At 49.1% G+C, this 26,395-nt stretch overlaps 1 protein-coding gene across 1 annotated transcript; it reads right to left on the reverse strand.

The window, feature by feature from the left end:
- Positions 1-3,673: 3,673 nt before the first annotated feature.
- Positions 3,674-25,730, reverse strand: CUNH8orf74 (chromosome unknown C8orf74 homolog). Its single transcript, XM_070417268.1, has 4 exons — positions 25,683-25,730; positions 24,007-24,199; positions 6,850-7,253; positions 3,674-3,922 (listed from the first exon to the last, which is right to left on the reverse strand). The coding sequence occupies exons 1-4, from the start codon at positions 25,728-25,730 to the stop codon at positions 3,674-3,676; spliced, it is 894 nt and encodes a 297-aa protein (XP_070273369.1).
- Positions 25,731-26,395: the final 665 nt, after the last annotated feature.

The raw sequence follows: 26,395 nt of genomic DNA on the forward strand, positions 1-26,395 counted from the left end.
CCCGGTGGCTTCATACATTTGCAGGCCATGGCACAACTGGCAGAACAGCAATACTGTTTGTCCCTTAGCATCACCCCAGAGGGAAACTAACTCTCATTAGTTGCTATATCTGCATGCATTTCACCATCTCAAGGACAGTTGCATGCATTGCCCCTGAGAGAGTAACACTGAGTCAGGAAAGGGTGGGAAGGACAGGCAGGTCATCCCTCATCATCTTTCGCATTTAGCCTTGAGCTGAGGTGAAAACTTGCTCACTGCGCATGTGACTCACACACCAAGAGAAGCAATCTTGGGGGAAGCTGGAAGTACAAGTGGAGGGCTACCAGTACTATCCAATTCTTAATTGGATTCCCTTAAGCAATGACAAACTAGTCAGGACACAGGGACAATAGGAGTCAACCAGCAGGTATGGTCACCTCACCAATGGGGCACTTTATCCTCGGTCTCTAAGGGATGCTCCAATCTTAGCCTGATTTTAGCGCATTTTCTCAATTTGGGGTTTGCACACCTGGTGTCAGCATCCACACCTGCCTAAGAGTGGGGCACAGGTGGGACTGCCCTCCCACAGTAGACCTGGGGTCATCCACAAGTTGCTACAGAAGGCTGCTTAGTGCTGCTTCCTCAAGTGGGGCAGTGGGAGGGGCTTTCCCAGGGGCCCTCCCATTCTCTGTTCTAACCTTGATAGAGAAGGCTCAGTTTTAGCACCCCTGGTGTAGAGGGCTTGAGGCCCCCACCCCTGTTTCTGCTAAGCCTTGGATCCACTCGTCGCTGTGGCTTCCCTCCTCATTTCTGGTTCCTTGCGACTTCCCCATTCCCAGGTCCTTCATAAGCGCAACTCAGCTCCATGTGAAGCAGACATTTAACAAGTTCTGTAACCAGGACAACTAGATAATTGGGGAGGAGCTGGAGGGGAACAGCAGCTTCTCAAGCCTGCGCAGGGACCTGTGCTTGGAATTAAACTTTTCCAAAGCCATTTGGTTTGCTCCTGGGCTGGAAGGGCCTTGGGCTTTAGGGTGTCCCTCCTCCTCCTCAGACACCAAGCCCTCAGGCTTCCCCTGTTTGTCCTTGGGCAGATGACACCAGGTGACTATGGAAATCAGCTGGGCAAAGAGGGGTTGGTCTCCCTTGCTAAATGGGGAGATCTTTTTTAGGACAGTACCTTAAGGGCCAGGCAGGCTCTTACTTCCATCAACCCTACTTTTGCCCTTGGCAGGTCCCTCACAGGGAGGAGTGTCTAATACCTGAGAAGTTTGATAAGCTTCCCAATACTTTTGTGAACAGAGGAAGGGAGTTCCATGATTTTCTTAAAATTTTCATTCATTCATTATTCATTCATTCACTCACTCATTCTTCCTTCACTTCCCAAACATTATTTAACAACTGTACCTACTATGTGGCTGAAACCCTAACTCCAACCCCAACCCTTCCAGGTTAGGGAAAGCCACCCTTAAAGATGAAATGAAGGGGTGGGTCTTTCAGGCTGACTATGTGGACACACAACTTTAGGAACCACCTTCTCCCCCCTCACAGCTTCTGCATTACCCCTTGGTCCCCTTATTAGACAATTGATTGCTGCTAGTAGGATGGCCCTGGCCACACTGGAGTTCTACCCATGGGGTGGTGACTGGAGGCACCCATGGTAGGAGTCCTTCTGGGAAAGGTCAGGTCCAGTGAGGAGGGTAGTGTCAGTAGTCCATTGTCCACAGTTCTGGATACAAATGGCCTGAATCTGAAAAGGTTTAAAGCCTTGGGGGTCCTGAGGATCTCTCTGGCAGTGGCAAGGCAAGGCTGGGATGCCGGGTGTGGGTGTGGATGGGATGGTTGAACCTCCCTCAACTTGGAAGTAAGGCAAGGCAAGAGGGAGCTACAATCCCTTTGTACTGAATTGTCCCAGCCTATCGTCAACCGATACTTCCAATGCCTTTTGGACACAATAGCAGTGCTCACAGCCCGGTTTGTTCCTTGCTTGGCCGGGGTGTCTGATTATGTCCTGCTTCAGCATGGGGGTGGGGGGTCGTCCCCAGCATATGGCCTAAACATGGAGCAGTACCCACTTGCCCCTTCTGCATCCCCCAAACACACATACATGCTTGCACATATGTGCACACAAACACATACACAGCTGCATGGGTGTTTGGGGATCCTGGTCAGGCCTGGACAGGATAGGATGGCAGCTCTCACACTTCCCTTTGGGCCCTGGCAGTTTCAGTAGATATGGATGTTAAAAAATGTCTGTGGAGTGAAGGATAAATATATAAGTGAATGAATGAAGAGATGAAACATTTAAGGAAAACCTGGAACCTCCTTCTTCTGTCCAAAGAAGTATTGGGAAGCTTATACAATGTCTCAGGTATAAATTACCCTCACTATGGCATCAAGGTAAGATGAGGAGAGAGAGCCTGGGGTAGTGTTCCCGGTGAGGCCCTTTCCAGGCCAGAGTTCCTGTCTCCGGGAATTTTTCTCAGAGGGCCCCAGGTCTGGTGACATGCCCTCCCGGGGCCCCCTCTTTCTACCTAAGTTCAGCCTGGCCTCCAAAAGCAGGCTGGCTTTGCCTGGAAACAGAGACCCAGGCACATCTTCGGTGGCAAGACCTAGAAAGCAGCTGTGGTCATGGAGAGACAGACGTGAAAATGACAGGGAGAGCTGCACTGTGGCTCGTCCCATTGTGAGCAAGGAGCATGGGGTGAACGGCAGAGATGACAGCAGCTCACTGGCCTGGGAAGAGTCAGTGAGGGGCTATGTCCTTTCTGCCGTGATCTCTGGGGCCATTCACCTGTCAATTATATGTCTGCAATAGCCAACAGCTACAGGATTTGTGTGACTGTTTACACGTGGCACAATATTGCAGGGGAAAGAGCACATGAATGAGTCTGGAAGCCTGAGTTCTAATCCTGGTTGTTTCATTGCCTCACTGAGTGACTTTGAGTAAATACTTCACTCCTCCTTGAACCTTGACAAATGGAAATAGCAAACCTTGCTTTATCTCTCTTCTAAGGAAGATGGACCTTCGACACCAGCCCGGAACTCTCCCACTTGATAGAAGAGAGAGCTGGGGCCCTGAGACAGAAAGGACATTGGCAAGGTCACACAGCAGACCAGCAGCAGAGCTGGGTTTGAAACCTGATCTCTGGTCTCTAAGACAGAGCTTGCTCCCCTGACTCAGTCTAAACAGAGTGGATTCTCTCAGAAGGAAGAGTTCTCTGGAGGCACCAGGCTCCTCCAGCAGGGAGACCAGCACATGTAGAGCAGGCTGCATGTAGAGTGGTCTACTCTGTGTACCTGTCTCAGAAAGGCCACAGAATCCTAGGACCTGTTCTCCCCATGCGAGCAACAGAACCAGTGTGTCCCCTAGAAGTCCTTCTTGGTGTCTGGTGTCACCCCTACTCTTACCTGCTTCAACCCACTGGTGGTGGTTCTGTCTTCAGTGTCTAGACTCAGGCTTAGTAAGGAGGGGCTGTTTGCTTGCCCATCAGGCACAAAGCTCTGTGCTTGGCAGAGAATAGCCTTCTTATTTGGGTTAGATTTTCAGGTGGTAGAAGATGGTTTCCAGAAAGAAGATAGAGATAAGATGATGGGTGTTGTGACATTTCTTTTAATCACTAGAAATCACTGACCTATTGGGTGCTGAGCATAATACCTAATACTTCCATAATCGTCAATGATTGTTCCTCAATCAGTCTTTAGATTCCTTCTTGCCTTTTGCTTTCTTTGCTTTGCGTGCTTTGTTGATTTTAAGAGATTCAGCTTGGCCTAGCTGGCCACTGATGGAGAGTGGGAAAGGGATAGGAGCATTGAGATTTAAAGTCTTCTTCTGAAGTTTCAGGTCCAAAATATCAAAAGTTGTCTGTATCTCATACTGAAGCAGCTCTCTCAGGCACTTGATCTGGATGTGAATGGCCTCGTTGATGAGATTTTCTAACTCCTGGAAGAAATGAAACATGGCTGGTGAACAGGCCTCAGGGGAAGGCCTCTGTAGATAAGGTTCCTCAAGAGGATCCAATTCTCCCCTCTTACTGAGTGCTAGCACCTTCCATTTCCCTCCACCCTTCACCCTACTCTGCCCTGGGAGGCCGACTTATGAGGGGAGCATCAACCGGCTACCTTAACTTTTGGCTTCTGGTGGAGTTCCACCAATGGGAGGTTCTGGCAGGAGATCTGAGTGTGGGAGGAAAATGAGGTCTCTCACCTTCCTCCCAACCAGCTCTGGGTTGGCCATAGCTATGATCCTCTACCTACAGCTAGACCTCCAGCAATTGCTCCTTTTCTTCTCCATTCTGGCCTATTGTGGTGATCACCCTATTTGAGTGTGTCATTTATTACTAACATTGTTCTGGAACCACAGGCCAGTGCCATATCCCCTGCTTTCTGGTCAACACAAGCTCCATTTGGATATCATTCCCCTTCCTTTTCCTCCTGCCCTCATCTCATTCCCACATATCAAAGTTTTAGTAGCTTCTTTGGAGAGGATGGGAAATTTCTTAGAGAGTGGAGAAGTCCCCCAACCAGCCACCCACCATCTGCCACCTTAAACAGGAGACCTTCTCTGTCATCTAAACCAGGATTACGGCATCATGAAATCTTGGAGACATGAATTATGTAACTATTTTTTTCCAGTTCCCTGCTCAAGCAGCCAAACAGCAGTTCATGCCTGCACTGGGGGTGTTGGGGACATACTTGGAGTATCCAGTTGCCTAGAAAACATTTCTTTGAGATCTCATATTTTAGCTCAAAATCTCATGGAAAATCTTACATTTGCCCCAGAATGTTTCCTTGATTGTCTATAATAATAAAAGTGTAATATGTTGATTAGACCAGAGAGCCAAATGACCTTCCGGATGTCATTCCGGGCCTCCTTCTGGATGAAGCCATAGCAGTGGGGGCCAAGGCAAAGGCAGTTAGGGGTGATCAGGCAGGCAGGCGAGTGGTTAGGGATGATTAGGAAGGCAGGCAGAGGCAGGTAGGGGTGATCAGGCAGGTAGGTGAGTGGTTAGGGGTGGTCAGGTAGGCAGGCAGAATGGTTAGGGGTGATGAGGCAGACAGGTGAGCCAGCAGTTCCGGATTGCAAGAGGGATGTCCGACTGCCAGTTTAGGCCTGATCCCACAGGGATCCCGGCAGTTGGACATAGCCCAAGGGGTCCTGGATTGCGAGAAGGTGCAGGCCGGACTGAGGGACCTCCTCCATGCAGAAATTTCGTGCACCAGACCTCTAGTTTTCATATAAAAATAATGTTCTTCCCATAAATCCTTAGGAAAGATTGTGCTCTAAGAAGATGCACCATGTTTATTCTATGGTGTTGAGTGTCCCCAGCTCAGGCACACCACCAGGGGCACACAGCGAAGGGGACTCTAGCCACAATCCACCTGGCAGGGACCAGCAGCAAAGTGATTGAAATCCACAGGGAAGCTGGGAGGAGCAGGGAGAAACAGCTGTGTGTGTGTGTGTGTTGGGGGAGGGGAGTGGTGTGGGTAGGAGTTGGACAGGAGGTATCCCCTTCTACCCATGTCTTTGCCCACATATTCTAGAGCAAGATTCCTGGAAGGGCATGGAGACAAGCTCTCACTTGGGTTCTGTTGGTCCCCATTGGATGGCTTAATGCACTAAGATTATGTAACAGCCTGACGAGCTATTTACCTGGGAGACTTAACTTTAGAAGAGTATCATTCCTTCTGTTGTGTTTATTGTTCTTTAGAGATTTTTTCAATGTTTTATTTGAATACTTTCCAGGGCCATTTACTCTTTGCCTGACAATTCAGAAATACCTCCCTCCCCTTCATTTTTGTTAATCCTCTCTCCTGGATATTTTTCCATTGATTTTTAGAAGTAGAGGAGGATGGAGGGAAACTGAGAGAGCGAGAGAGAGAGAGAGAGAGAGAGAGAGAGAGAGAGAGAGAAACATCGATATGAAAAAGGCACATCAGATTGGTTGCTTCCGGTACATACCCGACCTACACCCCCACCGAACTTGCAACCCAGGTACATGCCCTGACCAGGAATCAAACCTGTGATCCTTTAGTATGTGGGCTGATGCTCTACCACTGAGCTACACTGGCCATGGCAGAAACTAAAGACCTTGTGACTTCAATGCCACATCTGGTTATTACCCCTCATACATGTGTACATGTACATACATATGCACATGTCACATGTCTGTGTGTTCAAAGATGATCCAACAGTGATGATATCAGTGCCTATGTATAGCTAAAAAGTGAGTTTAGACTCTGCCAGGCTCTCAAGAAGTTGACTGCCCTGAGGCCAACCTAGTCGCCATTTATTAAAGAGCTGGTCACTGGAGACTCTGGCTGCTGGAGGGCAGCCCAGTTTCTTAGATCCACACACCACACTTCTTTACCCACCTCATTGCATCACCCACTCTGAGCTGTGTGACCCATGGCCCTTCCTTTGTCATCTCTACCCAGGCCTCGTGGCAGGCAGACAAAGGGCCCTGAGAGAATCTCTGGTGGTTCAGAGCTTGGGAGTCTTTCTGGGTAGAATCTGTCACTGATTCCTGATGCAATGGAAAGAACTTGGACTTTGGAGTTGCCAGGCCTCAGTCTAAATCTAAATTCCACCACATGCTAGCTTGGTAACCTTGAGCAAGTTGATGAACTTCTCGGAGCCTCAGTTGGCTCATCACTAAAATGGGAACATGAGTTGTATCTTATAGGCATATTTCACGAAACATGCATGCAAAGCGTGTGGCAGATAGTCAATGACTTGCTGTCCCTTTCTGCCCCCTCCCATGTGTGCAGACAATCGAAGTCTTGTTGGTGCCTGGATGTTCTCTTGGTAGGAATGAATGTTTGCTCATGACAGGTGAGCAGCATCCCTCCTTGCAGGCACAGCCTTACCTCTCTCTCCAGAACCTGTTTCTGCTGCACAGTCATCTCTGAGAACTTCTTCTGCAGCATGTGCTCCTGCTCCAGGTGCAGCGCCTCCTTCAGGAGCAGCACGTTGGTGCGCTTCTGCACCTCGGCCATAGTGAGCTCAGCCAACTTCAGCTCAAGCTTCCACAGTCCCCTGTCCTTGCCCTCAGCCAGTGGGAGGGGCTGGGGAGGCACACACACCTCCACGTGGTTGACGGTCAGGTTGACTTCTTGGTCCTGGCCCAGGACATATTGGTAGAGTCTGTAGTGGCGGATGAAGGTGTTGTAGAAGTAGTCACAGAGGGCCAGCAGGTGGGTGGTGTTGAACTGCCCCTGATAATCTCCAAGCTTATTCCTCAGGATGGTAATGGCGTCGGTGATGGAGCAGCCTATGGGTAGAGTGTACAGGCATGGAGTGAAGCAGAAGACGGTTGCATTGATGGCTTGACCAACATAGGCTCTGAACCCAGGCACTCTGACCCCAGAGCCCATGGGGTCAGAGCCTGCCAGCTATTTTATATTACTAGTTATTAGCTTTCAGAAGCTACAGGATGTACTACATTTCCCTTCTTACCTTGGATTCTTGGAAGCTCGAAGCCAATTTTATGTAATAACATTTATCCCATTATTTCCTTATGTGATTATCCTTCTCCTTTCCTATATTTTTACTTTTAACTCATTGTAAAGCCTTCCTTCAGCTGTGCCTTATAGTGTTCCCACTTCAAACCCTTTGGGATGAAGATGAGGGTGTAAAAAAGGGAGTCTGATAAGAGAGGAGTGTGAGATGATTGGAGAGATAGATGTTAGATTGGAGATTTGTGTCACAGAGTTATTAGGCAAATACTGTTTGTACCACGGAAACATCAGCTCTGTGGGTGGGGCCATTGGCATCCCTCACAATGTGAAAGTCCAAGTCCTACCAGGGCTCATCCATCTCTTCCTTTTGACTTGGTTGCCCCCCACCTCCTCCTGGCACACCAGCCTCAGCCTAGGGTGCCCTGCCCTGTGCAGGACTCACTCCTCAGGAATGCCACTTTCCCACAGAGGCCCCTGAACTACCCCACCCCACACTCCCTAGAAACTAGTTCTTTTGCCATATCAAGCAAATGTTAGAAGTTTAGTGAAAAGAATTTTTAAGAAATCAACTTCATCTGGAGGTGGAAGAGGGAATAGGGAGACTAAATGGTGATTAGAGAAAAATAAAAAAGAAATTAACTTTATCAGTTGTTTTGCTAGAAAAGTGACAGTTTCAACTAATATAAGATTTGTTGCATTGCTGTTATTATTATGTATTTATGTAAATTGCTCCTTTGCATATTTAATTTGACAATTACAATTTAGATAGGTAAATAAATTACATTAAAAGTTACTCAGAAAGTATAGTTACAATAGATAGATGTCGATAGCTTTTCATTTTTAATTTAACTTAGTCATCCTTAAATTTTATTTAGTCATCCTTAGCCCTGAATTGAATACAAAGAGTAAGCTTTCTTTGTGACTAAATCAGATACTGTACACATCCAGTGTGTAATCAGGTGTATAGCCTATGGCATTGCAACTTGATGGGGGTGGGCAATTAGAAAAAATGTCTGAAAGATCCCCTCAATATGACCCAGCAATCCCATGTCTGAGTTCGTATCCAAAGGTCATTCGATCAGGCTCTTGAAAGGATATCTGCATTCCCATGTTCACTGCAGCGTTAGTCCCACTCACCAAGGTATGGAAACAACCTAACTGAATGTTGACGGGTGAACGGGTAAAGACTATGTGATACACACACACACACACACACACACACACAATGGAATGTTATTCAGCCATAAAAAAGAAGGAAGCCCTGTCATTTGCAATAACATGGATGGACCTGGAAGACATTATGCTAATTGAAATAAGACACAGAAAGACAAATAACTGTTTGACTCACTTAGATGTGGAAACTCAGAAAATGGAAATCATAGCAGCAGAGAGTAGAATGCTGGTTGCCAAGGGCTGGGGGTGGGAGAAATGCAGAGATGTTTGCTCGTCAGGGAGGCCAAGTTCCAGTTACGCAGGATGAGCAAGTCCTGGAGATCAGCTGTGTAGCGTAGTGCCTATAGCTAGCAATGCTGTTCTGAGTGCTTGAAGTTTGCTGAGAGTATACCTTAAATGTTCTCACTACCAATGAAAGTGGTAACTATGTGAGGTAGTGAATATGTTAATTAGCCTGAGGGTGGTTATCATTTCATAGAGTATATCAAATGTCACCTTGTACACCTTACATATTTGTGAATTACTGACAACTGGAAATTATCCTATATAATAAAAGCATAGTATGCTAATTAGACTGGACATCCTTTTGAACATCCTTCCAGAGGACCTTCTGGATGAAGCTGGGGCTGTGAGGGCTGAGGCAGAGGCCAATGGGGGTGAGGGCCAAGCCCCTTGCATGGATTTCGTGCATAGGGCCTCTAGTTTGTTCATAATATGTCAATAAAGCTGGTGGAAAACCACACACAAAAATATTTTTTAAAAATTGCTCTTGGCTGAGGCCGGTTTGGCTCAGTGGCTGGAGCATCGGCCTGCGGACTCAGGGGTCCCGGGTTCGATTCTGGTCAAGGGCATGTACCTGGGTTTCGGGCACATCCCCAGTGGGAGATGTGCAGGAGGCAGCTGATCGATGTTTCTCTCTCATCGATGTTTCTAACTCTCTGTCTCTCTCCCTTCCTCTCTGTGAAAGGTCAATGGAATATATTAAAAAAAAGAATTGCTCTTGAGGAAAACAATAGTAACAGGTTAAGCTGCTGCCTTGGCCTGCATGTCAGTGTGAGGTGCACTCTCCCATCTTCTCATTTGTTCTCACTTCTCATTGTGCCTCAGAGACTGAGCCTCAACGACAGCCATCTCTGCATTCTTTGGCCTTGTTCTGGGAAATAAGCCAGCCAGGTTGCTGATCCCGGGGACCTCTTCACCCCTGAACCTTTGTCTCAAGTTGGTGGTGGGGAGGGGCCCAGGGCCAGCAGGAGCCCTATGTTCCAGAATCAGCTGGAGCTTTCTAAAAACACAGAGCCCCCCCGGGGCGCACACACACACACACGCAAGCACGCATGCACACATGCACAAAACACACAAAACACATATACATCAGCACAAAAATGCTGATTCCAAGCTGGGGACTGGCTTGGGAATTGCCTCCTAACTTTGATCAATGACCCAGATTGAGCTAAAGAACTCAGACGTTGGCACACAAGGACCATTGAGTCATCAAATGACCAACTGCAGGAGGATGGTGCCAAAGGTCCCAAAGGCCCTATTCTGACAAGTGACCTTGACACGTGGCGTCTGCCCTCAGGACCCTGGTCCCCTCACTAGTGGTATGGCTGCTGGGTCCCTTTCTGCACACATGTGAGCTTCGTGCTGCTCAGATATGGTGGGCATTTTGTTCTATTCCTCTTTTACTTTGGGAGAGGGGTGGTTAAAAGGGACCATATGGAGTCTCTTATTCTTATGGTGCTCATATACATTATACAATTACAGAACAAGCGTTGAGGGCTCCTCTAAAGGCAACATGCAAATCAGTGCCCAGGGCAAAACAGGGCACCCACTCAAGTGCAGAGAGGAGGAAGGGGAAGCACAATAAGACCAGGTAGGGGAGGCGCTCTGCCCCCGGATGCTGGGGGCTGGGTGCCAGGGAAGGTTTCCTGCAGAGGGGGTGTTGGAGCCCAGAAACAGGATGAGTTTGGCAGAGATGGCATTCCTAGTGGAGGGACAGATGGGAAAAAGGCTAGAGGCGAGTGGAGTACTGTGTGGCTGTGTGCATGGGTCCCATGGCTCAGGGCTCCTGGGAGGCAATGCTGGAGCCCGGGCATCGGGGCTGGGGGACAGGAGACTTGAGGTCTTCAGTTTGCAAAAGGCAAGCATGTGTAAGGCACATGGAAGAGCTACACTTCATCCCAAAGCCCGAGTTCATGGAACCCGAGGATACCCAAGGATGGGCTTCAGGACCTGTGGGACCCCCAGGAATTGCACTGTCCAGGATTTTGCATGCGCATATGTTTCTGGGGAGAGTGTGCATAGGGCAGTGGTTCTCAACCTTGGCTGCACGTTAGAATCACCTGGGAATCTTTTTAAAATCCTGATTTCTGGGCCTCATTCTCCGGAAATTCTGTTTCTTTGTTACTAATGTTGTGTCCCCACCCCATAACAAAGAAACAGAATTTCTGGAGGATGAGGCCCAGAAATCAGGATTTTAAAAAGATTCCCAGGTGATTCTAATGTGCAGCCAAGGTTGAGAACCACTGGTATAGAGAGAATCATCAAACTAAGAACCACAGAAAAGTTAAGGACTGTAGCTGAGAGCTTCGGAGCCACTCAGAGGTGTTAAGATGAGACGTGAGAGGTCAGATGGGTATTTCCGAGAGATGGTGGTGGCGCCTGGAGGCCAACAGGGAAGACCAGTGAAGGCATCCCAGAGAGTGGGGGCAGGGTGAGGTCACCCGTTTCTGATCATCAAAGCCGGAGTCCAGGCCGGTGTGGAAATGACTGTATCGATTTTGTCAGGTGAATCACCACACCTCTGGGCTCCGTGGAGGTTGAACTGCTGGAAAGAGTCCTACTCCTCCCCCAGCTCAGCCGGTAGCTCATGGGGCTGGGTCACCGGCACCCCCCACCCCCACGACTGCCTCGCCATCAAGGCCAGTCCCTAGCATTCTCTATTTGGCCAGCAGCCATGCACTCGGCTCAGGTTTGGTCCAAGGTCTCCAGGCCCAGCAGTGCTGAGCGCCCTTAGTGTGCGCCCGAGCTCCCAGCTGCCCTGCATCCTGGAGGAGGCCCCACACTGGGCGTGAGCTGTGGCCTCAGCCTGGAGGTCATGAAACACAAGTGGGGACCTTGTCCCGGGTCAACAGGGAAGGAGCCCTAGGACATAATTCTAACGCTCAGCCCCAAGACACTCGGGCAGGCCTGGTTTTCAGCAAAGCTCATCCCCAGCTGGCCCGTGAGACACACTTTCCTGGCCCCCAGACCACTCTCCACTTGCCGCAGGCAGGAGGAGCCTAGGGTGATGACTCAGAGGATTAAGTCTCTGGAGAAGCCTCTGGCTGCCAGGTAGACAGATCTGTACCTGCAAGTGGTTCTTCAATAACAGGGAGTGGCCTTCATTTGCATTGGCTGCTGGGAACTTCCTGAAGATGGTCCCCAAGCCCCTGGAGGCCAGCACCTGCTCGGGGACAAGGGCAACGAGCAGGGAAGAGCGGGGGCGGGTGACAACACCAGACACTCCAGAATCAGGGCAAAAAGGCACTGGGCATGGCCCAGGCACCCTGGGCCCCCTCCCACTGCCCCTCGCATTCGGGTCTGGGGCTGGGAGGCGAACTGGGGCTACTCCTTCTGGGTGGGCGTGAGGGGGAGGATCCAGGTGCCACGGGTGCCCCCTGACAAACCAGTTTGGTGCCCCCACCTTGGCTCCCAGGGGAGGAACCAAGTCAGGTCATAGCCTGGCTGGCTTGCCTTTCCGAATACCTGAGCGCCTACCAGGGCTGACCTTAGATGGTGGGAAGACCAGAGCACAGGGCCCACCCCATCACCCCCTCCTGTGGCCTGAATGCTGCCCCTCGCCCATTTTTTTTTTCTGCTCTTGGCAAAGCCCTGACAAACTCATTCACCCCAAGTGTCAATGACAGTGACAGCTCAGAGGACAGGTGTGCTTTTGAAGTAGCAGATGATTCTCGTGTAGGGAGTGCTCTCTGTATCCCTCAGGCCCTGGGTCACCGCAAGCTCCACCCCTCCCGGCTCTGTGAGACAGGTGTAGGCATCATCCTGAGTTTATCTAAGAAAGAAACCGAGGCTCATAAAGGTGAGGGAATTTGCAAATGGCGAGTGGCAGAGCAAAAATTCAAACCGGGCCTGACCCAGGGACGCCCCTTGCAGCCATCAAGCTCCTGGTGGCTCTGTGCTCTCTCTGCAGACTCTAAGAGGTAGATGCTAGAATATGTTGGATCAAGAGAAATTAAACAGAGCCCGTAATATGCTAATAAGCTCAGCAAAATGTGTTCATAGGCCAGAAAAGGTTGAGCATACGCCTGTTTCTCAGATTTATTTTGAGTTGAATAGTCTCTTGGGACCAAGGAACGTATTTTGGCAACTATTGAGCTAGTTAGTCCTTTCATCCCACAGATGGGAAACTGAGGCCCAGGGAGAGGCAGGGCCTTCCCTAAGGCTCATTGTGACAAAATCAGGACCTGAGCTCCAGCCCAGGCGTTGGTGGTCTAGGGCCTGTCACCACTCGCACTGTGGGGAAGGGACTGGTTTTGATTTTCATCTCTGCCCACTGGCCCTAAGGCTTCTTGGTCGGTCAGAAATGTCTCTGAAGGGTGGGTGGGGGCGCTGCCTGCCCAGGGGAGGAATGAGCTAGGTGAGGAGACAGGCATCTGGTTCTGCTCTGGGAAGTTTGCTCTGTGGCTGCCCTCCTAACCTCTGGCCTGGTCCCAGGCAGGAGGAGCCTAGGGTGAGAGCACGAGCGCCCTTTCCAGGTGTGCCCATGGTGCAGCTGCCTGGTGAGCTGCAGGGAGAGGAGAGTGGGTGTCTGGTTTGGTCTGACGTCCATCTGCACTGCCTGGGATTGGCCACGGGAGGAGCAAACTGGCTGGATAAACCTTCCCTGCTGTCCTGTGATCACGGGACCTAGGATCCCATAGCATTTCATCTTGCCAGCCACATGCTCTGTTCTCAGCCACTGTTCAAGGTCACGTGGACACTGACCAAGGTCATGTGACCCTGGGGCAGCCCCTGGATTGGAGTTGACATTGATGCTGGGGGTCATTCTCAGAGCTTGTGTGGGGTGCCGGGCTAGAGGACAGACTGGGAATGCAGACCGATATGGGCCCACATGTTGCTTCTTGAACACTTGTACAGGTTATTTGCTTCTGTGGGCATTAGTGTTCTCATCTGTGAAACGGAGGTGATGATAATGCGCACCTCATAGCATCAGAGGAGGGTGTGTGTGTACAGAGCTTCCCACCATTCCTGGGACACAGTAAGCAATCAGTTAGTACCGGGGTCGTCATTTTCAATATTGTGAAGAGGCTACTAGCATTTCAACTCCCCAGGGCTGTGAATTGATCGGGAATCCACCGATTCTTCCTGGTCAGATTGCTCAGTGCACGGCTGAGCGAGTCCTTACTCTTCCCCATCCTCTGGCCCAGGGCTCTGGACGCTGGCTGGTGAATGGCTGGGTGAGTGGAGCAGGATTAAATTGATGGGCGGGGGGTGGGGGGTGGGTGTCAGAGGGCAGAATAAGAGCTATTAGGCAGAAGGCTCAGAGAGACAGATTTCAGTTCAGCGGCAGGAAGAACTTTCTAGAAAACAAGAGTGTTGTCCATGGAGTGACTCTTACTTTGAGCAGTAAGGAGGCATTTAGCTAGAGAGAGGATTCAGTGGTGGTGAGGTGTGAATCAGGTGACCTCCTGGGTCCCTTTTGACTCTGAGCAGCTATGGTGACTTCCAAGAATCTGACAGTTCCTCAAAGCCACATGGGGGGCGTGTGGGCCTCCTGGCAAAGCTCTGCAGCTGTCTCAAGCTTGGCAAGGGGGCCTGATGGTAAGTCTTCATCATCATCCTTGTCGTTAGCATTCCTGAGATGAAAACGACCAAGCCGTCCCATCGTGCCAGGGACAGGGCACGTCATAGCTGTACCTCATCGCCTTTGATGTTGGGACCTCCAGGAACCAGCATGTCCAACTGACCGCAGGAGGACATGGGAAGGTAGAGGTAGGGAAAGGTGTCACTCCAAAGGGCCGGAAGTCTGGTCTCAAGGGCACTGGTACCATCTGCCCACACACGGGTGGTACCTCCAGGCCGGAACACATTAACCAAAAGGCACAGTTCACCTTCTCAGCTTGGCCTGCACACTGGAGCCACCTGCTGGGGGTCAGGATCTCAGGCCCATGTTGTGAGCAACCCCAGGTGACCCAGTTAGGAACCCAGCCCCAAGGTGTTCTCCCTGGTCCCACCAGGTTCTCAGCTCTTCCTGCTCCCCGGTGGCCTCACGCCCCTCACTGCTGGGTGCTCTCCTGGGCCACATGCTTCTCAGGTCTTCACGTGCCCGGTGTACAGATCCTTCTGGTGAAGATGAAGGTCATGGGTGGGACTCGTGCTTTGCCACCAGGAAGTCCTGGGTTCAAATCCCAACCTCGCTTATTGGAAGTGCAATCTGAAGGAGGTTACTTAAAGTCTCTGAGCCATTAAAGCAGCGGTTCTCAACCTGTGGGTTGCGACCCCTTTGGGGGTCGAACGACCCTTTCACAGGGATTGCCTAAGACCATCGGAAAACACATATTGAATATATAATTACATATTGTTTTTGTAATTAATCACTATGCTTTAATTATGTTCAATTTGTAACAATGAAAACACATCCTGCATATCAGATATTTACATTATGATTCATAACAGTAGCAAAATTATAGTTATGAAGTAGCAACGAAAATAATTTTATGGTTGGGGGTCACCACAACATGAGGAACTGTATTAAAGGGTTGCAGCATTAGGAAGATTGAGAACCACTGCTTTAAAGGAACTTCAGATAAAGTTCCTTTATCTTTAAAATAATGTGTATGTTATTCACAGTGGCCAAGACATGGAAACAATGACAGTGTCCTGTGATAGAGGATTGGATAAAGAAGAAGTGGTACATATACACAATGGAGTACTACTCAGCCATAAGAAAGGATGAAATAGCGCAATTTGCAACACATGGATGGACCTTGAGAACATTATGCTAAGTGAAATAAGTCAGACAGAAAAAGCTAAGAACCATATGATTTCACTTGTATGTGGGATGTAAAACTGAAACTTATGAACACAAACAGCAGAGTGGTGGTTGCCAGAGGGAAGAGGATGGGAGGGAGAAGGTGGACACATGGTGCAATACACAGATCTTGTAACAAGGAAACCCACACATGAAACCTATATGTTCATGTTGACCAATGTCACCCCAATCAACTTAATAAAATTTAAAAAATGCTTATGATTCAAGTTTGAAGTAAGGATTACTGAGGATGCTATGTGTGCAAATGCCAGGCTCTACAGTGCCCACTTCTGCAGGATGCACAGCTCCCTGGGAAGGTTCGGGAAGGTTTCCATGGCACAGTCTTGATTTCTGGCCTACTAACTGGTTCAGTCTGCCCTGGTAAGCTGTGATTCACTGAGTGCTATGGGCTGACTTATGGTGTCCCCCCTCCATTCATATGTTGAAGCCCTAACCCCCAGGACCCTCAAAATGTGACTATACTAGAGATAAGGTCTTTAAAGAGGTTTAAGTTAAGGTTAAATGAGGTCATGGGGGTGGGCCCTGATCTGATCTGACTGGTGTGCTTATAAGAAGAGAAGATTAGGACACAGGCACACACAGAAGGAAGACCATGTGAAGTACAGAGTGTGAGGGTGGCCGTCTACAAACCAAGGAGGGAGGCCTCAAGAGAAACCAACCCTGCTGACACCTTGATCTTGGACATCCAGTCTCCAGAACTATGAGACAATACATTGTGGTATTTGTTACAGCAGCCTGAGCAGGCTAAAATGCTCAGGGAGGTATCTCTGAAATGATAGTTGCCCATTTGCCCCAATAAATGTTCTCCCAAATTATCAATCAATGGCCTCTGTGGAAGCTTCCTCTAACCATCAACAAAGAACTTGCCTCCAAAGGCCCCTCCATCCAGGTTTAGTGTGAGGGGCATTGGGTTCATGCTGGGAAGGTGTTGCTGTTCTCTGTTCAGGTTGGTCCTTAATCACTGGGTGCTCCCCGACGTGGGCTGGGTATTTGGGGGCTGGCAGATAGACCCTGGGCATGGCCATGAGTATGCGGGGTGGGGTGGGGGTTAGGGAGTAATAAACCTTCCAGCCCCCAGCAGTGGGGGGTGGGCGGGGTGTCTGCCTTCCACCCTATGGCTGCCTGGATGACATTTCCTGGAGAATCAGGAGTGGCTGTGGGTGGGACTGCAGATACCAGTGCTGTGACACGCTTCACTCAGCACTCGCCTCGCCACCTTGTATGTCCACTGACCGGTCATCAAGCCCACTTCCTGTCAACCCCGGGACAGCAGGAAAGGGGTGTTTCCTAGCCCAGACGTCTAGGAGCATCAGAGAGAGGCCAGTGCTCACTAGACGCAGAGGATGGCAAGAGGCAAAAGCTACAAAGTGGCTGAAGAGATGGCTGGTAGATGTGTAGTGGTTGGGGATCCGGGTAAGTGTTTGCACCGGCCTGCACACCTCCAGCCCTGAACTCCCTGCTGAGTGACGGCTGGGGCAGGGGAGGCTGTTTCTCCTTTTACCGTTCTGGCTGCAATGTGCCAGTCACAGACAGGAAGTACACCCTAATCCTCTGCAGCTCCCCCAGGTGGAGGAGCGACTTCAGAGTCGACATACGCCCCAACATCTCTCTCTGTTCCTGGTCTTGGCAGGGTATGCAACACATCTGCCCTTTTCCTGAGATTTCCTTCCACCAGAACGGAGCTGGCAGCCTCTGTCCCTCTGTGCTGTGCCTGGTGACTTCATGATGGGAACTACCCAGGGCTTCCGGAGGCTGGCAGGGGAGGTGTGAGGGAAGGACTCATTCTTCTGGCCTGGGGTTGAGACCAGAATGTCCTGGTGAGCCATTTGCCAGGACATGGAATCAGCTTACGCTTTTGAATAAAGGGCCACCCTTTCCCTCCTGATTCCAATGCTCGATTGGGCGGGGAGATAAGCTGAGCTGTGGGCTGTCCTGGCAGAGCTCTGATTCATTGTTGTGCAAACATGACTCTCCTTAAACGCTGTCTGCCAACTTCGTTATCTAGTGTGCAAGCAGAGCTCAGCCATCCTTATCCCCAGATTAAACACAGACACACACACACACACACACACACACACACACCTGGAGAAGCTACCTTCCAAGAGGAGTGATGGACCAGTGTGGACTTTAGCTGAAACAGAAGCTTGAATGTGAGTCAGTTGGCCAGCGGGACCCCAGGCTGTCTGTAACCTGCACTCCATGACCTAGGGAAGACGTAGCTAGATATGTAGATGGGACATGTGCCCAGGAGGAGGGCAGGGCGGGATGTGAGATGGGAGGTACCTGACCTGCTATCTTCACCAGCCCTATCCGCCCCTTAACAAGGACAGTGAGCAGATGCCTTGGGCAGGGATGCCTCCTTACATGTGTGCCTGAGGATGGGTCCCATGAGTGTTTGGAGGGTGTCTGGACCACCATTCAGTCTGGTCTGCAGGGTGGGGAGAAGACAAGAAATGGCACAGACAGCAAGTCCCTGAGGGGCAGCATGCTGTAACTTCCAGTCCTAGACCACTGGCATCTGCTATTCATCCTGCCTTGCCTCCATGCATGGTGGACACATGGGAGCTGACATTAGCTGAGCACTTACTATGTGCCTGTCACTCGGCAATAAATACATTTTGCATGCCCTGTCTCATTTGATCCTGCAAACTGTCCTAAGAGATGGAGTTATTACAGCCTTCATTTTAGAGAAGAGGAAATGAAGGCTCAGGGCTGGAATGTTCGCAAGATTACACAGTAATAAGTGTAGAGGTGGGATCTGAACCCAGATCTTCTGACTGTAGAGCTTGGTTGGACTCCACTGTGCTGTTTCTATCATCATCTGCACACACAACCCTCAACGAAATAATCCTGGGACGAGCCAAGCAACCTAACCTCCTCTCTGCATGCAGAACATATCTTCTCCATGGGCATCAAGATTTTGTTTATTCATTCATTTCTTCATGCAACACCTACTGTGTGCCACATGCATTATTTAATACTGGGGGGATGGATAGAGGGGACAAAAATAAAGAAGGGATAGATGCCCTCTCCAGGGATTCAAGCCTCCCAGAGAAGGGCAACAAGAAAGGGGGCAGTGGTGGGGATTGGGGTGAAGGGGCTCTATGGAAATGATACAATATTAAGATGATAAAAGGCACAGGGGATCTCTGGTTCAAACGTGAACACCTGATGGTCACACTATGTAAGGCTGATTAAATATCTCCAGGGCTTGCGCTCTGCTTCTAGAGGACACACTTGGAGCATTTGACTAAAAGGTGTAAAAGGAAGACACAGCTAGATATGTGAAGGACTTCCTAACAACAAAAGCAGTGTACACAGGAATGCATTGCCTCAGAAGGAGGGAGCTCCTGGCTCGGATGGTTCCCACAGAGGCTGGAAGAACCTTGTTGGCTGCTTGGACTCCCTGCAGAGAGGGAGTTAAGTTTTCTGATCACCAAATCTTCCAACTCCAAGGTGTTAGAAACCTACGAGACACAGATAGGCTGTGCTGGCGAGGTACGTGATACCAGAAACGCCGACAGCTCCAGTGCGATCTAATCTCCTCAGTATGAAGCTGTGTTTGCATCATCACCGACTGTTTTGGAAGGGTTTGGCCTGTGGAAGGCTCTGATGGAAACTTGAAAGAGCCCGCGTTCCCACCTGCTCGGGGCTGACATTTTTCTTCTCGCTAGTCAGTGTTTGTTCTGGCCGTGAGCCACCGCAGAGCTCAACCGACGGAGGTGAACTCTGGTACCCATGCGCTGCTGTGAGCAGCCGGGAGTGGGACCCAGAGGGATGCCAGGAAGGCCTCGGGGTGCGGGGGCTGCGGGTGGCAGGGGTGGGATGAAATTTCCCAAGAGCTCTGAAACCAGTCTGTGTGTAATGCTGTGTCTTGCTCAAGTCTTCAGACTGGGACCGCTGGGTGGGAGCAGAGAAGTGGAAGGGCACATGGCGGCTCCAGAAATAAAAGGTGGATCCAAGTGCACAGAAGATGTGTGATGGGAGCACTGAATGGCTTGAAGCAGAGGAGTGATGGGGTTTTATTTGTATCTGGAAAGAAATCACTGTATTGTTTGGTGAGTGGGTGGAGAAGCACAAAATTTTCAAGAGACGGAGCTGGGTTAGAAAGGGTGGTGGACGAGGAGGTGGTGAAACGTGAGATTAGGGAAGGACACTGAGGTGCTGATAGGACTGGTGGACAAGCTCTGGGTACATCAGGAACACTACGCATCACGTACAGTAAGTGTTCCTTGAACACAAGCACAGCAATATCGCCACAGTCAACCTGATAACGGAGATGGTCCCTAAGTGAGCAACATAGGGGACAGTATACAGCATGGAAACACTGGACAAAGGGATTATTCATGTCTGGAGAGGGACAGAGGGGATGCCATGAGATTTCATCACATTCCTCAGAAGAATTGTTTATTTCTGGAACTTTCCATTTAACATTTTCAAACTGCAGTTGAATGCAGGTAACTGAATCCATAGAAAGCGCAACTGTGGACAAGGAGGGGGACTACTGTATACAAAGAACTCTTAAAATTCAACAACAAAGAAACAACCTGATTGGAAAATGGACAAAGATCTTAATAGACCCTTCACCAAAGAAGATATACAGATGGCAAATCAGCATATAAAAAGATGCTTCACATCAGATGTCACCAGGGAAATGAACATTAAAACAATGGGGTACCACTCTGTGCCTATTAGAATGACCCAAATCCAGAACACTGACATCAAGTGCTGGCGAGGATGGGGAGCAACAGGAACTCTTGCTCATTGCTGGTGGGAATGCAGCCCCTTTGGAAGGTGAGTTCTTACAAAACTAAACATACTCTTACCATATGACCCAGCAATAACACTCCTTGGTATTTGTCCCAAGGAGCTGAAAACTTATGTCCCCACAAAAACTTGCACACAGATATTTATTGGAGCGTTATTCAAAATTGCCCAAACTTGGAAGCCACCAAGATGTCATTTGTAAGTGAGCAGAGAAACAAACTGTGGTTCATCCAAAAAATGGAATATTATTCATCTCTAAAAAGAATATTATTCATCCAAAAAATGGAATATTATTCATCTCTATGAAGCCATGAGAAGACATGAAGAACACTGACATGTATATTACTAAGTGAAGAAAACTAAAATGAAAAGGCTACCCCCTATTGTGTGATATCAACTATATGACATCCTGAAATGGGCAAAAAAAAATAGTATGGAGACAATAACAAGATTGGTAGTTGCCAGGAGTTGGTTAACCCAGAGGGATGGACGATGCGAACACTGATGAATAGGGGAAGCACAGAGGATGTTTAGGCTAGTGAAACTACTTTGAGTAAGTGTCATTATACATTTGTCAAAACCCATAGAACGTACACCACCAACGGTGAACCCTAATGTAAACTATGGACTTTGGGCAATTATTATGCATCAATGTAGGTTCATTGATTGTAAAAAATGCACCACTTTTGAGGGGGATGTTGACAACGGGGAGGCTGTGTGTGGCAAGGTTTCTGTGGGAAGTCGCTGTACCTTCTGCTTTATTTTGCTGTGAACCTAAAACTTCTCTAAAAAAAATTAAGTATATTTTAAAAAATAGTCCTGCCCGAAGCCATATAACTTATAGAGGAAAAGCTCCTTGACATTGGTCTTGACAGTGATTTTTTGGGTGTGACACTAATGCACAAGCAATAAAACAACAAATCAACAAATGGAACTCCATCAAACTAAAAGCTCCTACACAGCAAAGGAAACATTAACAAAATGAAAAAACCTACAGAATGGGAAAAACATTTGCAAACCACATATCTGATAAGGGGTTAATACCCAAAATAGATAAGAAACTAATACAATCCATTAACGAAAACTCAAATAATCCAATTTAAAAATGGGCAAAATACGTGAATCGACATTGCCCCAAAGAAGATATTCAAATGGCCAACAGGTACATGAAAAGATGCTCAACACCACTAATTGTCAGGGAAATGAAAATCAAAACCACAATGAGATATCAGCTCACACCTGTTAGAAAGGCTGTCATCAAAAAACCTAGAGATAATAAGTACTAGAGAAAGGGGACCCATGTGAAGAAAAGGGAACCCTTGTGCACTGTTGGTGGGAATGTAAATTGGTTCAGCCACTATGGAAAACAGAAGCTCCTCAAAAAATTAAAACCAGAACTACCATATGATCCAGAAATCTCACTAGTGGGTATATGTCCGAAGGAAGTGAAATTACTGATTTAAAGAGGTACCTGCACCTCCATGTTCACTGCATCATTATTCATGGAACCACCTATGTGTCCATCAATAAATGAATGGGGGAAAATAAATGAATGGAAATGTGATTACACACACACACACACACACACACACACACAGGAATATTATTCATCCATAAAAAAGAAGGAAATCCTACCATTTGTGACAACATGATGAACCTTGAGGGCATAATGCTAAGTGAAATAAGTTGGACAAAGAAAGACAAACACTGTATAATTTCACTTACATGTGGAATATAAAAAACTGAACTCATGGAAACAGAAAACAGATTGGTGGTTGCTAGAGGTGGCAGAGGGGGTCGGGGAAAACGGGTATAGCTGGTCAAAAGGTATAAACTTCTAGTTATAAGATAAGTAACTTCTGGGGATGTAACATACAGCTTGGTGACTATAGTTAACAATACTGTATTGTGTATTTGAAAGTTTGCTAAGATAGTAGACCTTAAAAATTCCCACTATTAAGAAAAAAATTATAACTATGCATTTTGTAAAAAATATATATATATATATGTATATATATTAAATCATTATTTTATACACCTTAAACTAATACAATGTTGATATGTCAATTGTATTGCAATAAAACTGGAAAAAATAGTGCAAAGAAAATTTTCCCAAATTGGCCCATATAATGCTCCATCATCCCAGAGTCTTTTCATGCACATTTCCTAACACGAGGACATTCATAACCATCAGAATCCCATCACCCTTGACATATCACTACCATCTAATCCCCAGACCTCACTCAAATGTCTCCAGTTGTCCCAATAACATCCTTTATAGCAAAAGGACCCAAACTGGGGCCACACGTCACCTTTAGTGGCCAAGTCTCCTCAGTGTCTTTCAGTGCGAACACGTCCCATCTTTCCTTGGTTCTCAGGACCTTAATGTTTTTGAAACTTACAGGAGAGGGACTCTGCTTAATGCCCCTAACTTGGTGTTTTCTCATGATTGGACCAGGTTCTGAGTCTTTGCTAGACCCGTCACAGACGGATGCTGGGCTCCTCTGCATCCTATTAAGGGGCACAGATTCTCAGTGTGTCCTCTTACTGATGACACCCATTTGGATCATTTGATTAAGGAGGTGTCTGCCAGGCTGCCCCCTTGTCAGAGTGTTCCCTTCCCGTTGGGATCAGTAAAGATGTTCTGGGGAGGGTCTTAGAAAATATGAAAGCCTCCCATTTCTTGTTAAGCATTCCCCACTGGTTTTAGCATCTGTTCATGATTCTTGGCTGAGTATGACTATGATGGTGACCATAGAAGGGGCTGCTCCATAAATTTGCTTAATGAATGAATCTGCATCTCACAGCCCCAAAGGTCTACAGATGTGACCACATTCCCTTGTGCCAAGAACTCACAGAAAGAGAGGCTCATACTCTTCTCATGAAGCTCAACACAGGGCAGGGGTTCCCTCTGTCATCCATCCATAGATGCTCCATCTATAATCTCACCTGCCCGCTACTCCCTCACCCTGCCGGCAAACTCTTACCTGTATAAGATTCCCTCAAGACACTCAGCAGAGCAAACCTGATCCTGGGAACAATGAGCCATCTTTTAAGAGTGCAATGGGAAGTCAATGAAGGATTTTAAGCAGAGGAGTGACACATTTGATTGATGTTAAGCAAAAACAAAATGAAACCAAAATTCTGAATTACGATCCTTCCTCTCTCTTCCCTAAAACAAAATTTGGGCCAACCCTAGCTACCCCAGAGGTATTGGTCTGATGATGAAATTCATGCTCAAGTGCCAATATCTGACTGGGAAGCAAACATCCTGGCTGCTGTGTGAACAGCTAGGAGTGGTGCAAGGTTTTCAGCCAGGGAGACTAATGAAGTCTCAGTGAGAACATTCTGTTTTCTTTGCTTTCAAGAAGTCTGGACAGGGACTCCGCTGATGTGCATGTGGGAGGGGTACAGGCTGGGGGTGGGGGTGGGATGGCGCTGTGAGGTGGGGGAAAGAAAGGGGCTCTCAGCTCTTTAGAGAGCTCCTGGGCGGTGGACTGCAGGAGGTTCTGTGTGCCGCCCCCCGCCCCCTCCTGCAAGCCTCTCCGACTCCTGCCCTGGAGACACCATACCTTTGGTTTCCTTGAGCAGCTCATCGGTGAACTTGACCACCTCGACCACCTCCACCCACGGGAAGCCTTTGCCCACGGCAAAGATGATGCTCTCATAGAGGGTATCCAGCAGGATGCTTCTGCGGGAGTCTCTCACTTCGTCAAACTTTTCCCAGTCCAGCAGTCTCCGGAGGTGCTCCCGACCTTCTGGTTTCTGAGAGGCATGACATGAGGGGTGGAGGGTGACATCGGTAATCAGGATCACTGGGCAAAACACTCCTAGGGTCCCCACATGGCTCCCTATTGTCCTGAAGAGCGACCAAAGAATGTGTGTCTGCCTGGTCAGAATGATGCCTTCATTTCTAGACAACAACCCCCCTCCCTCCGCCTTTCTGAGGATGCACTCTTCTTTCTAGCGCTGCTCATGCCTCTGAGCATTCTCATGCTAGCCATGGCAGATCTGAGTATGTAAACCTCCAGCAGACTCCACGTCCTGAATCACGGTCCTTCCTTTCTCTTCCCTGAAACAAAATAAGACTTCTCTCTGAGCCTACTTTCCTCTAGCTGCCCCAGAGGTAAATTCATACTAAAGTGTCAATGACTGAGAAGAGGCTTGGCAAGGCAAGAAGGAATGTATCTTGCCTGGTGAAAATTCAGGCACTTTGGCAGGCCAGCGGGGTAAAGATTGATCAGGGTACCTTTTCCCCAATCTATAGGGGAGGTCCCATTTTACTTGAGCATTTGTCTGGTCCTTCCAGAAAGGCTCTTACAGATCACCAACAGATGGAGAACAAACAAGTGCCTTGAAGGGAAGGGGTAAGAAGAGGCGTGGCATGGAGTGGAGACCCATGAACCTCGGAGCATTGCTCCCCTGGCATGGGAGAAGGCTCTGGCTGGGGGGACTGTCGATGGAGGGGGCAGGATTGATGGCTGAGTTGGTGCCAGAGAGAGGCCCAGGGCCCTGTCCTCAGCCCCCAGGGCTTCCTGTCCCCCACCACCACTCTGTTCTGACCCAGGAAGTCCTTCGCTGCAGCCTCACAGATGCCCAGGGTGGTGTTTGATGGGACAGCTCATTGACACACTTGGCTGGGACTCAGTGCCTACACCCCTCTGTGGACAGCCCTGCTCTGGAAGGAGTTTGCTGATGGGTCCAAGCCCTATGGCTGGGATCCTCATCACTCCTTGTCACCAAATTGGTTCTGAGAAACCAAAGAAACTGACCTTTCCCTGCCTTAAAGAAACAGACCCCCCCCCCCCCCCGACACACACACACACATATACACCATACAGTCCTTACACACATTGGCATACAATCCCAGAGGACTCCCTGGGCCCCAAGGCTCCTTAGGAAGAGGTGGCACCCCCTGTGATAGCCCTCAGGGCCTCCTCACCCTTCTGGGGTGAAGGCAGCCCCAGAGCCCACATACCCACCATTCCCTCCCTCCAGCAGGCTCTGGGCATCAGGGGCTGTCCCTTTAGGCTCTGAAGACAGCCCCCAGCTCCGAGGGCTGGGGAGCCTTTGGCCGGGCATTCTAGAGTGGACACACCCATTGGGGGCCTCAGAGGTGGTGCCGGGAAAGGGGTGATGTCCAAGGTGTCCATCTGAGGAGGCACCGTGAGGGGCCACTTCTCGCACGCACCTCACTGCTAGACCAGTCTGAGCAAACTTCCTTTTAAAAGGCATGTTTTCTCTTCACCTGAAGTTGGAAGACATTTTTCACTCCCTGGGGTGTTAAGAAAGCCATTGCCCCTGCATCCAGTTGCTAGTGGACCTACCAGGACTGACTCAGTTCCCAGAACCTAGGGGTGAGGGCAAGGCTTTGTGAGGTCATGGACACTGGCTTTCAGGTGGCTTTTTTTCAGGCTCCTTTCCTCCTGGCCCCTCATCTCCAGCTGGGCTCTGGGTCTCTCCCTGACACCTGTTTGGGGACCCTGATCCCTTCCCCACTTTCAACATCTCCCTCATAGCCCATTTGCCTTCCGGAGGTGAGCCTTCTCAGGTTTCCCTGCAAACACCCCTCACCCCCATCCAACATATTCCCCACCCAAGCCCCATTCTCTTCTTCCTCCGGCAGTCAAGGACTTGTCTCCATGCAAAGGTGCCCTGCATTTGTTCTCTTCACTAGGATCTGGCTTCCTCCTCACTTCTGGTCACTGCCGATGACTCCGTTTCCAGCACCCTGACTTCGCTTTAGGGTGCAGGAAGGAGCTCGGCAGGGCTGTCTCCATGAGCAGTGCCCGAGCATCCACATGCTGAGATTCGCAGGGCTCCAGTCTCTCACTCCTGGCTGGTTTTGTCCTTCTCTGTCCTGGAAGCCCTGGTGTCCACTGGTCACCTGAGGGGCAAGTCCTGCTCTCCCCTGCCTCCCAGCTATAAATCCCAGCTCTGTGCGCAGGAGCCACGGTGAGG

This window comes from Myotis yumanensis, unplaced genomic scaffold (assembly GCF_028538775.1).
Source record: "Myotis yumanensis isolate MYYU_CA2020_CCGP unplaced genomic scaffold, mMyoYum1.0.hap1 SCAF_5, whole genome shotgun sequence".
Classification (NCBI taxonomy): Eukaryota; Metazoa; Chordata; class Mammalia; order Chiroptera; family Vespertilionidae; genus Myotis; species Myotis yumanensis.